General features: G+C 38.4%; 1 protein-coding gene across 1 annotated transcript in view; it reads right to left on the bottom strand.

The window, feature by feature from the left end:
* LOC100496743 (vacuolar protein 8) overlaps positions 1 to 14517 on the bottom strand; it is a 49443-nt gene extending 34926 nt beyond the window's left edge. Inside the window, exons 1-2 of the mRNA XM_031902262.1 lie at positions 14010 to 14517; positions 1446 to 1565 (exon numbers count right to left, since the gene is read on the bottom strand). Of these exons, the coding sequence (XP_031758122.1) occupies positions 1446 to 1565; positions 14010 to 14235 (346 nt within the window). The 5' untranslated portion in view covers positions 14236 to 14517. The remainder of the gene's footprint in view (positions 1 to 1445; positions 1566 to 14009) is intronic.
* Between the last annotated feature and the right edge of the window lie 1047 nt (positions 14518 to 15564).

Below are 15564 nucleotides of genomic sequence, written 5' to 3'. Positions count from 1 at the left end.
CACAAACCTTTTCTAACATTTTGCTAAAAATCTAAATAATTTTCATAGTTGACATTCTGGCTGCTGCCAAATAAGTTCCCTGCATGGGTATTGTGTTATGTGTCCCTAACATTAATGGGATACTGATTTTCATGGTGTACTTTTTATTTGAAATAACATTGTTTAAATAGCAAATAATTCACCATTTAAAATTGTAATCCTTTTAACGTTGTAATATTGGTGTGTATGTAGCTATGGCGGTCCATTGTGCCAGTCTAAGCTTTCAAAAGGAGCCAACACTTCACATTAGAAGTGCTTTCAGATCACCTATTGTTTCTCCTACTGCTATATAACTGGAGGAGTCACAAGCTGTACTTGGATTTCTTTCTATCGAGTGCTATTCTGATATCTACAGGGAGCTGCTATCTTTCTACATTTTCATTGTTCTGCTGATCAGATGCTGGTGGTGCAGCACAGCAGTAAAGTGTGAACAAAGTTTATCAGAGCACAGGTCACATGGCTGTAGCACCCAGGGAAGTGAAGAATATGGCTAGCCCCATGTGAAATTACAATATTAAAAAATCTGTGTTTTTAGAAAATGGATTTCAATGCAGAATTCTGCTGGAGAAGCTCAGAAGATATGTTTTCCCATGACAGTATTCCTTTCAGAATAGTTCAGAATGGTGGCCAACTTTATTATGATTTGAGGTGGGCAGTTCTGAGGATCACAGGAGGTAAAGACAGCAGGAAAACAACAGACACAAGGTTTACATGTCTGCTTTTCTCTGTTGCCACTCAGGCAGTCGACCCCCAAGGCCACTCATTCCTAGCCTCTGCTCATTACCTAGGGGCTGGGGAACAAAGGAGGAATTATTTTAGCTATACTGTGAATGTGTGGTTCTGGAGCTGGCAAGCGACATAGAACCTTTCAGAACATATACAATTTTCAGAACGGACTAAATTAGCCTGTATAATTTTGGTCATTGGAAAACATTAATACTTTGGTTGCAAATCCCTCCCCCAAGTCATTAATGATGTTAGATAAAAGACAAGCATTGCAATAATTAAATATAAATATACACATAAGTCATTTTGAAACTTTGATATTAGTTTAATGCTACAAAATAGACAGCAATTCTATAAAGTCATTAATTGTTGTATATGATTTAAAACTAGGAAGTTTTGTAAAGCTGAACTGCCCCCTTTTTAACCATTTTGTATGGGCAATTAATTAATGTATTAAACATAATTGAAGTACACAATCGATGAACAATGATGATTACTACAGCTCCTGATTACATACCAATGTAGCAGAAAAAAATGAGAATACTTAATTTCAACATTTAAGCAGCAGTAAACCAAAATTTCTATTTTAGTCTTAAATACCTCTTTGTACACATTGAACATGACATATGGTAAAATTAGATAAAATACAATGTAATCATTCAATAAAAGGTTGTACTTACTGTGCTGGCTCATATGTAGATAATAGAGAGCTGCAGACTGCTGCAGATCTGCATTTTCAGAAAAAGCCAAGATCCTCAGGGCATCCAGTGTTTCTTTGCCAAGCTGTCTCTCTCCCAGTCCTCCAAAAATAATATTTGAGATGCCAATATATTTAACAATGTATGTATTCATAACTTTATGTATTTAGCATTACTTGAATATGCAGAGCTGTATAGTATAAAACATTAAAAATGTAGAAGGGAGAATAAACACTATAATAAATATACACAGGTACAAAATGCCACATGATAAAACACATTGTAAGGTATAATATGAGATTCTGCTCACTTTGTGGCAGATTTATTTCTGCTTTCAGTAATCTCAACACAAGTTTTGGTTACTCATGCATGCAGTCTGCATGTGTAATTATACCTATTTCTATTTTTCTATACCTACTTCTATCTATGTTAATATTTTTGTAATTTTTCAACAAACCCATAAACCTAATTCTGAGATTAAAGCATGTACATTATTTTGTTGTGGGTTTTGGAGTTTTGGGGAACTGTAAGAGCTCAAACATAGCTTAAAATTATCAATAAATGTGTACATGTTAAAAACCTACACTTTTCTCTGAATAATGTTGATAATTACCGTATATACTCGAGTATAAGCCGATCCGAATATAAGCCGAGGTACCTAATTTTACCTAAGAAAACTGGAAAAACTTATTGACTCGAGTATAAGCCTAGAGTGGGAAATGCAGCCGCTACTGCTAAATTTCAATAATCAAAATAAATACCAATAAAATTACATTAAATGAGGCATCAGTGGGGTATATGTTTTTTAATATTTATTTCAAAGAAAAACAGTAAACTAGCTCTGTAAGTGGAGAAGAAGGTCAACAAAAACAATATGGTATTAACAATGATGCCTTAAGAGTACTACCCCCTTAGCTCAATCAGCAACCAAGCTAAAACATAAAGAGTTAAAATCCTTCAAAACTATGGTTTATATAGAATATAAAGTGCAATATCTAGTGCAGAATGGGACAGATGAGAACGGTAGATGAAGATGAATTTGGGAGCGGGCCAGGGCACTGGAGGGTCTGGTTGCGATTGGCCTCATTTGCACACAAAGGACAGAGGGTGCTAGTCTGGAGGGATCCATGGCACCCGACTGAAGTATAAGCCGAGGGTGACTTTTTCAGCACATTTTGGGTGCTGAAAAACTAGGCTTATACTCGAGTATATATTAAAATTTTTAATGGTAAACTAAAAAAATAGCATTCACAAGACAAAAAGCTTATAGAGCACCTATTATAATAAAATGACTTCTCCCACCAGAGGTGCAGGCTAACAGAGCCCACACTCAGGTTGGGGGAAACAATATATTTATATATTATATGTATGTTCACTGGTGTGTGGGTGGGGCTTTTGTTACCTATAAAGGGTGGAGTTCCTTATATGTGTATTTTATTGTGTGTAACATCTTGATTAAGGTCCCAGACCAGGACCGAAACGTCAATGTGATGTATTTTTATACTACAATAAATTGATGTGGACATTAATGGAGTGCGCGGTACTTTTGGTGAGAGATATCTAATACAACCATATGCAGCACCCAAGTGAGTGAGAGTTTTGATGTTTAAAGGGAGTATGGACAATTGGATATACTAAACAGCTAAAAAGTATATATATATATATTTTTTTTAAAACAGCCCCCCACCAGCACTAGGCTGCCCGCACCGGGAGGGAGCTCCCAGTGTAGGCAGCCATGTTACTTAGCACTCAAGCGCATGCATGGCTTGCTGCTCGTTATGCCCATGTGTGTGATGTAGGAGCATTGAATGTGACTCACCTGCATACGTCACACATTTGCACATAATAAAGGAGCTGTGGTACTCGATCCTTATGTGCATTTCTGTGCCACAACATGGCTGCCTGCCTGCTAAGGGAGCTCACTCCCGGTGTGGGCAGGCTAGCACTGGCTGAGGCTATTTTTTTTTATTTTTTATTAAACTATTGTTTCCCCCAACCAGAGCGAGGGCTCTATTAACCTCTGGTGGTCCAGTTTCAGGATAATAGTTGCCCTTTAAACATTGCATCCAAAGAAAAGATTTGTGTGGGAAAAAGATAGAAGCTCCTGTTGCTGAATATGAGGTATATTATAATTCTACACAGGGCAAGAACTAGGGATGGGCAGGATAGGCAACTGCCTTGGGTGCAGAGGCAAGGAGATGCAATCCTGAGGAACAGAAAGCAACAAACAATTAACGTGGCAAGTAATTTTGCATGTTCCTCCTTTTTGCAATCAGAGAAGGGAGGAGGCAGGGTGGTGGGAGAGCAAGGGTTGAGCATCCAATAGAAAAAAGGAAGCAGGTGGCAATTAAGGGGGGATGGGCCAGGTGGGGGGGTTAAGGTGACATGTTAGGAGGGTGGGGACATGTCGGGCTAAGTAGTATTGCCTTGGGTGCAAATACTACTTGACCCAGCACTGATTTGACAATTAGTGGAGTTTTCTGGATACATTTAAGCATTTGTGGAGTTATAAGAAAATGGCTTAGTGTTCAGGCTGTTTGTTAGCCATTTTGGAACTGCAAGATTTGAAAAATGAAAAGAGGGACAAAAAGATTTGGTACGCGCAGCACTGCAAATTTTTTTTGACCATGCCCACTTTTGTGGCCACGCCCCAATTAACACACCCCATTTTTTTCTAAAAATACTCCTTTTATTTAGTTGAAATTGTGGGATCATATGCAAATGTGCTATACCCTCATACTGTACTACCTAAGGAAAACAATATAGTAACTTCTACATATAAAATACAAATACAGAGAGAAGGCAGTCAGTTATAAGTGAGTTATAACTATGTACCAGTTTTTCCCCCCATACACAGTGCCCCCAATGGCCCAATAGACAGTACCCCCCATACACAGTGCCCCCATAGACAGTACCCCAGCATATCCTGCTATAATCTTTTACGGAAATGCGGGACATTCATTGAACTATCCAGGACAGCAGGATGTGCTATTAAAAGCGGGGCAGTCCCGCACGAAGTGGGACAGTTGGGGGGTATGCATTTTCCCTGAGAAACTTCAGAATTCACAGCAGTTATGTTACTGAAATTTTGAGTATAGAAAATGAGGAAACGATTGCAGCACAGTATAAGACTAACCACTGCAACATTTTTTGAGTATATTAATAGAAAAAAGAATTTATGGGAGTTTGGCTCCCATATAAAGGGTACAGGAACAGCAAATGTCTTTAATCAGTTTTTTCTGTTCTGTGTATATAATAGAGAAGTTTCAAGACCCTGCTCATTCAAGTCAGTGGCTGGCACATGATATGGTACATAAATGTTTACTCAAAATTAATGTAAACAAGGCACCAGGTTCTGATAAAATACACCATGATTTTCTCAGACTCACTTTCACCTGACATGATACCAAAGGACTAGAGGAAAGCTAATGTTATTACAATATTTAAAAAGGCATTACAATCTCAGATTGGCATTTATAGGCCATACATTTATGTGGTGGGTTATTTGAAGGTTTGTTAAGAGACCACATGCATGAGTATGTTTTGAAGAATGTCATTATGAGTAGCAATAAGTGTGGTTTTATTAAGGATATATCATGTCAGACAAATCTGATTGTTATTTATGATGAATTAAGTAGGAGCATTTCATAAAGTTCCACATAATAAGCTGTTTCCTGAACTAGGGTCTTTTGGTCTCAGAAATGTTATTTGTACATGGATAGAAAACTGGCTAAAGGATCTTGTACATAGGAAGTTTTCTGTCGGATCCACATTTAGTTAATTTGTTCATTAATGACTTAAGGTAAGGTATTCTAAGTAATAAATCAGTGTTTGCAAATTACACAAAACTATGCAGGATGAAGTAATTTTATCCAGGATTCGGCATCCTTACAGAGGATCTTGACAAACTGCTAAGATCAAAGTAGCAGAGGAGATTAAGTGTTGATAGAACCTGGGATATGAAAATATGCATGCCATTTATACCTTAATGGAACTGTGTTAGGCCGATACATAATAGAGAAGGACCTATGGGTACTTGTGGATAATAAATTAAACTAGTATGGGAGTACAAACTTCATGTTGGTTTGAAAAATGTGAAATCACTGAATGAAATATGATTTATTGTTGGCTCCGTCCACTTTTTCTAACCTTGGGCCACAGTTATATAGTAAAAACCACTGTGCAAAGTTTGGGGACCCTGGTTTTAATTGAGTCTGCATGGCAGAAATTTAAATTTCTCCAGTGAAAGTCAACGAGTGACATCTGATTGGAACTACAGTTACGCAGTGATTAACTCTACAAAGTTTAGGGACCCTAGGATTAATAGTTAAACAACGGCAGCAGTTAAAATTTAAACCAATAAAAGTCAATAAGTAAATTGTGATTGGTGGTTGCTGGGTATGCCCCCTTTCCTAACCTTGAGTCACCCAGTGACAAACAGTGGGCACCCTGGCATAAATAGTATGAAATGACAGCATTTTAAATTTAAACCAATAAAATTAAATGGGTAAAATCTGATTGGCCCAACCCACTTTTCCTATTTTTGAACTGCAGTCCCCCAGTGAAATAGGTTGAGAAAGGCAGCATTTTAAATTTAAACCAAAAAAAATCCAATTTCCCCACTGAAAACAATGAAAGAAATGAGATTGGCGTTTGGTGGCCCAGTCCAATTTTTCTAACCTTGAGTACATAGTCACCCAGTGACTGACTGTGCAAAGTTTGGGAACCCTGGCATCAAACCAATAAAATTCAATAGGTAAAATCTGATTGGCTGTTGGTGGCTCCACCCACTTTTTCAAAACTAAAACTGCAGTCCCCTAGTGACCAACTGTGAAATGTTTGGGGACCCTGGTGTTAAGAGAATGGCAGCAGGTAGAATTTCCACATTGAAATTCAATAGGTAAAACCTGATTGGCTGTTGGTGGCTCCGCCCACTTAAAAAAAACTTGAATATTTAGTCATTCAGTGACTGATCAAACCAATAAAATTCAATAGGTAAAATTTGGCTGTTGGTGGCTTCGCCCACTTTTTCTAACCTTGAACCGCAGTTACCTGGTGCCTAACTCTGCAAAGTTTGGGGACCCTGGTGTTATTACTGTGAGAATGGCAGCAGGCTTAGGTGGTTTTTCACGGTGAGGGCAGTGAGGTTGTGGAATGCCCTTCCTAGAGATGTGGTTGAACTTGATGGACTCTGGTCTTTTTTCAACCCTATGTAACTATGTAACTATGTAGGCTGAATTTCCGTCAAGTCAATAGGTAAAATCTTGTTGGCTTTTCACAGCTCTACCCACTTTTGGGCATCCAACAATCATCACATTTTCATTCAGGCTGACTCCATGACTAGAACAGAATATAAAAATATAATATATAATATTTGGTTATATATTTATTTTTAAAAAAAATACATTCTATTTACATTTTGTGTTTAACTCTGTTTTAATTTTGTGAATTAAAACAGAGTTGCAGAGATGCCCCGATAGTACCTTAATTTGCACATCTAAATTTACTATCTTAGTTATTCATTTATACCTTTGTCCCTGCAATATAATCTTAAAGCAGGTCAGATTGTGATCACTATTCCCTACATTTTTACCTGCACTAATGCTTTAAATAAATTTGGTTGATAAGAGTAGTTACAAGACCCAAGACAGCATCTGTTGCTACTGGAAACAAAAAGTTGTCATTTAGCATATTCACAAATAGTTTGCTCTTTGGTGACCTGATTATGCCAGTAAATCTCTGTATGACTGAAGTCACCCATAATTAAAACTTCATCTAGTTATGAAGCTTTTTTCCTGTTGTAAAAGTAGCTGGTATTCATTCTCCTCACTTTAGTAATGTTTAGTCTGTCTGATACCTATACCAATAGACACTCCACACAGTGCAAAGTTTTTTTCATTGTGATTTCCTTAGTGCATGTCTTTCATTTGGTTTTACATAACTTCTAAAAAGGTATAGCCCAATCACATGGTTCATCTCACCAAGTCTCAGCAATACCAAGCCCCTTGTTTGAATTTTAATCCCACAACCTCCATCTACCATTTATTTTGTCATTCCTACCAATATGTATCAAGGGTAATTTCCTAGCACCACCTAATCAACTACAGTTCCAAACCCTTGCCCCAGGAAGAACTGTTTGACAGGATGACCTATTACCCTGCTTTCCTAACAGCTGACCTTACAACCACAATCTGCCTATGCCTAGCCCTGGACTCCTCTACTCCACTACTGTAGGGGCTGGTAGAGCTGCCAATGCTGAGTTTGCAATCCCATCTTTCTCCCACAATCTGGCAAACCTATTCCCTACAGTCGGGTATCATATTGCTACTCCACCAGCTGTCTCATCATCCTGCTTCCTCCAGATCCAGTACCCCTGCCCCAGCTATTCTCTGCTGAATTAGCTTCTATTTCTATTGTCAATTGATTGTTTTAGTGCAATTTACTGTTCAAATATTTAACCTGAGATTTTAGACTTTCAGTGTTTCTATTGCTCATTATCACAGTTAAAATTCACAAAGTACCCTTTATGTTAACTCCCTTAGTCACCAAGAAATAAAAACTATATTAACATTTGTCTTATATAGTCTCAGCAGAATAGACACCAAGCAATGAAAATAAGCACTAGTACTTTAAATCAGTTTAAACTACACTTCTACCTTGTAGTAAACTGACCACTATTTTGACTTCTGTTTTTTAACTCAAGTTACACACCACTAACAGAGGCCTACCTAAAAGGCATCCTGTTATAGAGAAGCCCTTTACATGGGTACAATCCACAAGAGTCCAAGTGATTATATTTATCCCATCTATTTAGGTGCAATGAATCAACCATTTTGTGACCTGAGTTAAGGCCTGTCTCATAGTCAGCAATACATTTAAATAATTTGACCAATTTGAATAAATGGAACAAATATATAACCTGCCAGTTTTTATCTTAAAGGAGAAAGAAAGGCTAAGTCACTTGGGGGTGCTAAAATGTTAGGCACCCCCAAGTGACTTTAATCGCTTACCTCGTACCCCAGGCTGGTGTCCCTGTTAGGAGAAAACAGCACCAGCCTGGGGTACCTGGAGCGATGCGTTCCTCCTTCCGGCTTCATTTCACTAAGACTAACACAACAGGCGCATGTGCAGTAGAGTGAAAAGCCGACTTCTCTGTTAAAGTTCGGCTTCTCACTCTACTGCACATGCGCGTGCGAGCGATACAGGAAGGAGGAAGCGCTACAGGTGGGTACCTGTAGCGCTTCCTCCTTCCTGCATCGCTCGCACGCGGTGCTGTTCTCTCCTAACAGGGGCACCAGCCCGGAGTACAAGGTATGCGATTCAAGTCACTTGGGGGTGCCTAACATTTTGGCACCCCCAAGGGACTTTGCTTTTCCTTCTCCTTTAATGTAGCTACCATTGTTAGGTTTAACATTCATTATCAAACATGTTTTAGGAGAATAATAATAATGCCCCATAGGGAGATTAGTCACCCGTGATAAATCTCTGCTACCATGGGTGACTAATCTCCCCCAAATGCCTTTACATATTGTCTTCCTTGATGGTAATGACTTGTTAACCATATTGATCCAATTTACAGTTGTTTAGGGAATGTTAGTTAACCCTTTTTGCTTTATGGTTTTCTGGGCCTAGAAAAGCATTTCCACAATTGCTTTTGAAATGTATTTTTTTTTTATAAAGGTCACTTATAATAGTTAGAAGAAATTTGTTTAGTTAAACAGGAAAGCACATTAAAAAATCTACTAACTTGTCACTAGTAGCCAACAGAATTCGGCATGCCTAGATAAGGTGAAAAAATGTTGGCCAATTTAAGTGGCATCTTGGGTATCTGTGCATCCCTAGTTTGGCAGTATGTGAGCTTTGTACCAAGTAACCCTGTATTTTCTCATTTGCTAAAAAGCATCTAACTCCATTTTGCAATCCATTAAACATTTCTTCTGCAGCATAAACAACCCAACTTGGCTAGTCTTTCTTCATTCCTAAGACTAACCATACATATGTCCGGTTTGTGCATTGGAGACAAAAAAGCACTGCATATTTTCAAGATTCCTTTATTGTCAATACAAACCATATACCTTTATACAGTGTATTGAAATGACATTCTCCAAGCCCCATGGTGCATTACGCTAAGAATAAAATATAAAAGATCAAATATAGCAATGGACTAAACTTCGACAGGCAGTTTCTTTATGACAGTATTGAGTTAAGAACTCTAATTGCTTGGGGGGAAGAAGCTTTTGCAGTGTCACCTGAAAACCTTTTTTTTTATTTGCAGCTTCTGACTGGCATTGCTTGTTATATTTTAATTTATTATCCACAAGTACCCCTAGGTCCTTCTCTATTATGTATCGGCCTAATACAGTTCCATTAAGGTATAAATGGCATGCATATTTTCATATCCCAGGTTCTATCAACACTTAGGGGCTGATTTACTAAGACACGATTTCGAATCCGAATTGGAAAAATTCCGATTGGAAACTTTTTCGTATTTTTTGCGTTTTTTTCGGCGTCTTTACGATTTTTGCGTAAAAACGCGAGTTTTTCGGCGTCCTTACGATTTTTGCATAAAAACGCAAGTTTTTCGTAGCCATTACGAAAGTTGCGCAAAGTCATGATTTTTTCGTAGCGTTAACACTTGCGCGCAAAGTCGCGCCTTTTTCGTAGCGTTAAAACTTAAAAGGCGCGACGTTTCGCGCAAGTTTTAACGCTACGAAAAAATCGCGACTTTGCGCAACTTTCGTAATGGCTACGAAAAACTCGCGTTTTTACACAAAAATCGTAAAGACGCCGAAAAACTCGCATTTTTACGCAAAAATCGTAAAGACGCAGAAAAAATCGCGTTTTTACGCAAAAATCTTAAAGACGCCGAAAAAAATCGCAAAATTACCGATCATTACGAAAAAAACGCAATCGGACGCATTCGGCCCGTTCGTGGGTTAGTAAATGTGCCCCCATATCTCCTCTGCTGGTTTGATCTTGCCAGTTTGTCAAGATCATTCTGCAAGGATGCCACATCCTGGATGAAATTACTTGGGCTGCAGAGTTTTGTGTCATTTGCAAACACTGATTCATTACTTAGAATACCCTACCTTAAGTCATTAATGAACACATTTTTTTGTGGGACCACACAAAAAAATGTAGTTCCTAGAATTTTGTTTTCTTAGTTCTTTGTTTTCTTCTTTTGTTTATTAGGCAAAAAATAATATTCTGGGTTGACCTGTCCTTTAATTATGTAACTATGTTAGATTACTTTTTTCTCAAAATGGTTAAATTGCATGCAGGACCACCTAAACTGCATATCCAGCAGAGTAACACCAGAAAACATCTGCTCTAATATCCTGGGTGGTAATTTCATGTAACAATGATTTTATAATGACATTCTTAATTTATTGAGGAAGTACTTGATTTGTTACATAGTTACATAGGGTTGAAAAAAGACCAGAGTCCATCAAGTTCAACCCATCCAAGTAAACCCAGCACACACAACCCACACCTACCAATCTATACACTCACATACATAAACTATATATACAACCACTAATACTAACTGTAGATATTAGTATCACAATAGCCTTGGATATTCTGATTGTTCAAGAACTCATCCAGGCCCCTCTTAAAGGCATTAACAGAATCTGCCATTACCACATCACTAGGAAGGGAATTCCACAACCTCACTGCCCTCACCGTGAAAAACCACCTACGCTGTGAGACAATATAAATTAATATAAAGCTTTCTCTCATTCTGAGAAAACCATGAGGTGTTTTTCCTAAGGAATCCAGCTACGCTGAGAAGAATTCCATTATTTGTAATTTGATGGATTATATGGCCACCTTAGAACTAGAAACTTAAAGGACATGTAAAGCCTACATTTACCTACAATGTATATCAGTTGGGCATGTCTCCCCCACCCAAATGGCATCATTTGTACTGCATATATCCCCTCTGTTCACTAGCACCATCAAATTTTCCTAAAGCAAATAGCAGCTTTCACCCGGTGGCCATTTTTCCTCTGATACATAATCAGATACATTTAAATCTGCAAATAGCATACACAAACAGACCCCTATTCAGCCTACATTTCATCAAGAATACAGGCTCACACAGGCAGAACTGTCTTTGAAAAAAGTTCTGCTTTGTTTGAGCTGATCTCAGGAGAGGAGGTTAGGAGAAAAAAACTGAAGCAGACAGCTAGAGCTGAGTTTCTATGGGAACCAGCAGTGCCATCTCTTCACTGGCTGCTAGACTGGAGGGTGTGTTTCGTAATCTCAGTTTAGAACAACTGAGCATGCACACAAGCCAACAGCCAAAGAAAATTCCTGAGGGAGGGGGCTGAGTGGTGCAAGTGATTAAGGGGATGTTGCAGCCTTACTATTAACCTCTGGACAACCAGTGTGGCAGGTACTGAAAGATTTCAAAGAGGCTGTTCACTGATTACATTTTTGTGTGTGGGGTTTACTGTAAAGAGAATTTTTTATTCATAATTGGTTGAAAGCTCCCTGTACTTTTGACCATGTTTGGTGACACTAAACATGCACATAAATCAGATAGCAACCCCAACAGGGGGTTGTGTGGAAACATGCTTTTTGAAAGATGTCCCCCAGCATCTTAAAGGGGCTGTTCACCTTTAAATTACCTTTTAGTACGAAAAACGCTTGCCGAGAATACGCGCCATACGCTCCTAACTGTGTCTGCACACAAATGAATGGAATATGCTTGGGTGCAGGCACATGTAGCAGATATCCGCATAAAAACGCGAGAAAATGCAACGTAGTCCATTCATTCGGGTGCAGGCACAGGTATGCATATTCTTGGCAAGTGTTTTTCGGCTTGAGGAAAATATATGCCATACGCATCGTGTGGCATTAGCCTAAAGGTATCCCTTAAGTAAAGCTGTCCTGGTTAATAGCCTAATTGGTTCTGAATTGTTATCAGGGATTTCAGTATCACATGTTTTGAAAATACATTTGGTATTCTGATTAATCCAAAGTAGTAAACATGTCTTTTATAGTTAAAAGAAAATCTTTGCCAAATTTGAAAATTTCAATAAGATTTCTGAATATTGGCCCAAAACTTGTTGAAAAGTGGCCCAAAATATGTTACCTCCAGCTTTACAACTAACATAAATATAAATGCCAGGGCTCTGAACAATTCAATGCCATTATGCATAAGTTTACCTAAGTATGTGGCGTGTAAAGAACCCAAAATATACATTGTGCATACATATTTTATGGTTTGCATTTCAGCCACCTCAAAAACACACTGGGGGTAATTTTTGAAGACTGGGCAAATTTGCACCTGAGCAGTAACCCATGGCAACCAATCAGGTATTTGCTGCAGCTGAATAAAAAAGGCTAATAACTGATTGGTTGCTATAGGTTACTGTCCAGGTTCAAATTTGCCCAGCCTTAATAAATGATCCCCACTGTATATTTAAAAAGACACAAAAAATTCAAAGGACACGCAATGGTAGGGATTCTAGCCGCTTACCTCCTACTTCAGGCCAGCCATCATCTAATTTAGAAAATGCACAGGCCCAGGGTACTTGGTCATTTTCTTCTCTTTCCCTGGGGGTGGTCATTTTCTTCTCTTCACCCTGGGGTGGCACAGGAGATGCCTGGGCCTCAGAAGAAAATGGGGATTTCGCACCAGGCCTGTGCCTTTTTTTAAGAAGAGGAGCACTATGCATGTAGGAGTTAAGCAACCAGTATCAAAATAAAGCTGTCTAATAAAACAAACTAAAAAAAATACAAATAAAATTTTTTAAAATTATCTGATCCACTAGTCCACTATTCTGCAAAATGCCATTTTTATGACAAAAACTCAAATATACGTTTGCTAAAGTTGCATATTATGATGTTTGCAGGTGTGTAAATATATGCAAAAAGTGTGCAAAATAAAAAAAAGTGGTTAGGATAAATGAGTTCAATAGCTGGAGTGCTGCACAGGCAGCTTAATGGAGGATCCAATCAGAAGATATATGGTTGCAACATGTCTGCTGTTTGGGGTCAATCTCAAGATGAACCAATCCTAGAATCACATTTCAAGAACATAACTTACATTCTTACGTTCTTCTTTTTCTTCACCTGTACGTAACAGTTACATGCTTGGCAGCAAGTGGTTAAAGCAAGTATAAGAACAAAAAGAAACAATAAATGTGTTTATACTCTATAAACCTGTACATAATATATATTAGCATATCTGTATAGTTATAGGTTTTGCAAGGATATGTGGATCAGCACATCAAAAAGAGCACTGACTAGAGCTCAGTAAACACGTGCAGTTTAATGAACAGTAAGCAAAACAATAATGGATGCGCCCAGCCCCCACTGTCTCTCCACAGCACAATGCTGGTTGCAAGCAAATGTTTAACATGACCATTGATTAGACAAACACCACAGGCTTAACAACTTATGGTGCATTCACACGTACTGAGCTTTTATTATATTACCCATCCTTCTACTGCTGTACCAATAGTATATTATTGGTATAAAGTGTTCAATCCTTTCTGCTAATAGAGTAATTTAGTCAAAAAAAGCCAACCTTACCCGCTTCCAGGTGATTAAGGAACTCTTGGGCAGCTTGCTTCTCATGGTTCGGAAGGACAGGCTCATATAGATGCCTGACTTTGAAGCTTTTAGGTTTCATGCAGCAGCACTCACGTACAAGCACCATACACTCCTTGATACGCTCCACAATTCTGGAGGAGAGTCTCTTGACAAAGTTCACAATATCTAGCAAGAGCTCCAAGCACCTTTGACACAGGAGACCCATTTCTGCTCTTATAATACTGATCCAGCTGCCGTTCTCCTTTTAGCTAGCTGCAGTGTCAGCTCCTACAGGGCAACAGTCACTGCCATTTTAAATCAGGAAGAGATTAAAAAAAATGTCAATCAGACAGCAAGACAATGTGCTTCTATAACACTGTTTTGCTTTTTCATGGCATGTTCTTTGTAGCCTGCTGTATTCGTGTTTGCAGAAAAACCAACCTGACAACAGTTAATGCTATGTAACCTACCAAAACAAAGAAACAAAGGCTACTGATTCCCACTACAGGACACAGACAGGATTGCACTGTGATGTAATAGGATTCACTGGCTCTACCCACTCTGCACATTTCAGACAAAGAACAGGTTTTTCCAGTTCTGTTGAACAAAGGTTTTGGCATATGTTAGTTACAAACAATATCTAACGCATCTGCAGGAAATTTTCTTTAGGTGGAGGGGGAAAGTGATCAACAAGTAACCTGTTTATTTTAGATTACCATTAATCAGGTGTACTTGTAGAAAATTTATTTCTGGCAAATCTGGTGGCTGCACAATTACTCGCACTGAACACTTGTTAATATAAAAACTTTACCTGCTGACAGGAATTTCTGTAAATGTGTATGTGCACCACTGGAAGAGACACTGGAAATTCACATGCACAATGGCTCCTTATTATGTTAATGTGCATGCAGAGGGGGGTGGGAAATTGTGAGAATCTTGACGTTTTTGGGTGTGTTGACAACATTTTCTGTTGTCTGCATCAGAACATGTGCCAATGTGCATTCATGAACAAATGGTAAAGGTACTGGAAGTCCCCAGGTACCTATTGGTCAGCAGCTAATGATAACACAGAAAAGTGATCTACTGATTTTAATATCAAAGTTTACAGATGTGTTCTCAGAACTGCCTGGTAAGACACATCTTATATCACATAAAGTTAAAACAGACCCAGGGGTGAAAGTTAGATCTAGTCCTTGTCATCTCCCTCAGAGTAGAAAAGATTTCGTCCTTACCATCTCAAAGTTATGGTTGGGAGGAGAAGGACGCTCCTCTTTGTAATAACTGTACATGAATAGGAGCTAGTATATGGTCACTTTAATTGATGATCAATAAGGTTTCATCTGTCTCTTGTCCATTGCCCCCTTTCCCCTGCTGGGTTCCCACTGTTTTTGTCTCAGATAAGTCCAATTTTTGCGATCTCTTAAAGGGGTGGTTCTCCTTTTTTATAAAAATAGTTATGTTATTTCTGGGCACCAAACAAACATATTACTAATTGACATCCATTTTTTAAAATGAACGGTTGCTGAACAAACTGACCATCAATATGTGACTCCTG

Source organism: Xenopus tropicalis, chromosome 5 (genome assembly GCF_000004195.4).
Source record: "Xenopus tropicalis strain Nigerian chromosome 5, UCB_Xtro_10.0, whole genome shotgun sequence".
NCBI classification, from domain to species: Eukaryota; Metazoa; Chordata; class Amphibia; order Anura; family Pipidae; genus Xenopus; species Xenopus tropicalis.
Note: the sequence above shows the minus strand (reverse complement) of the source record. Positions and strands in the feature narration are given on the sequence as shown.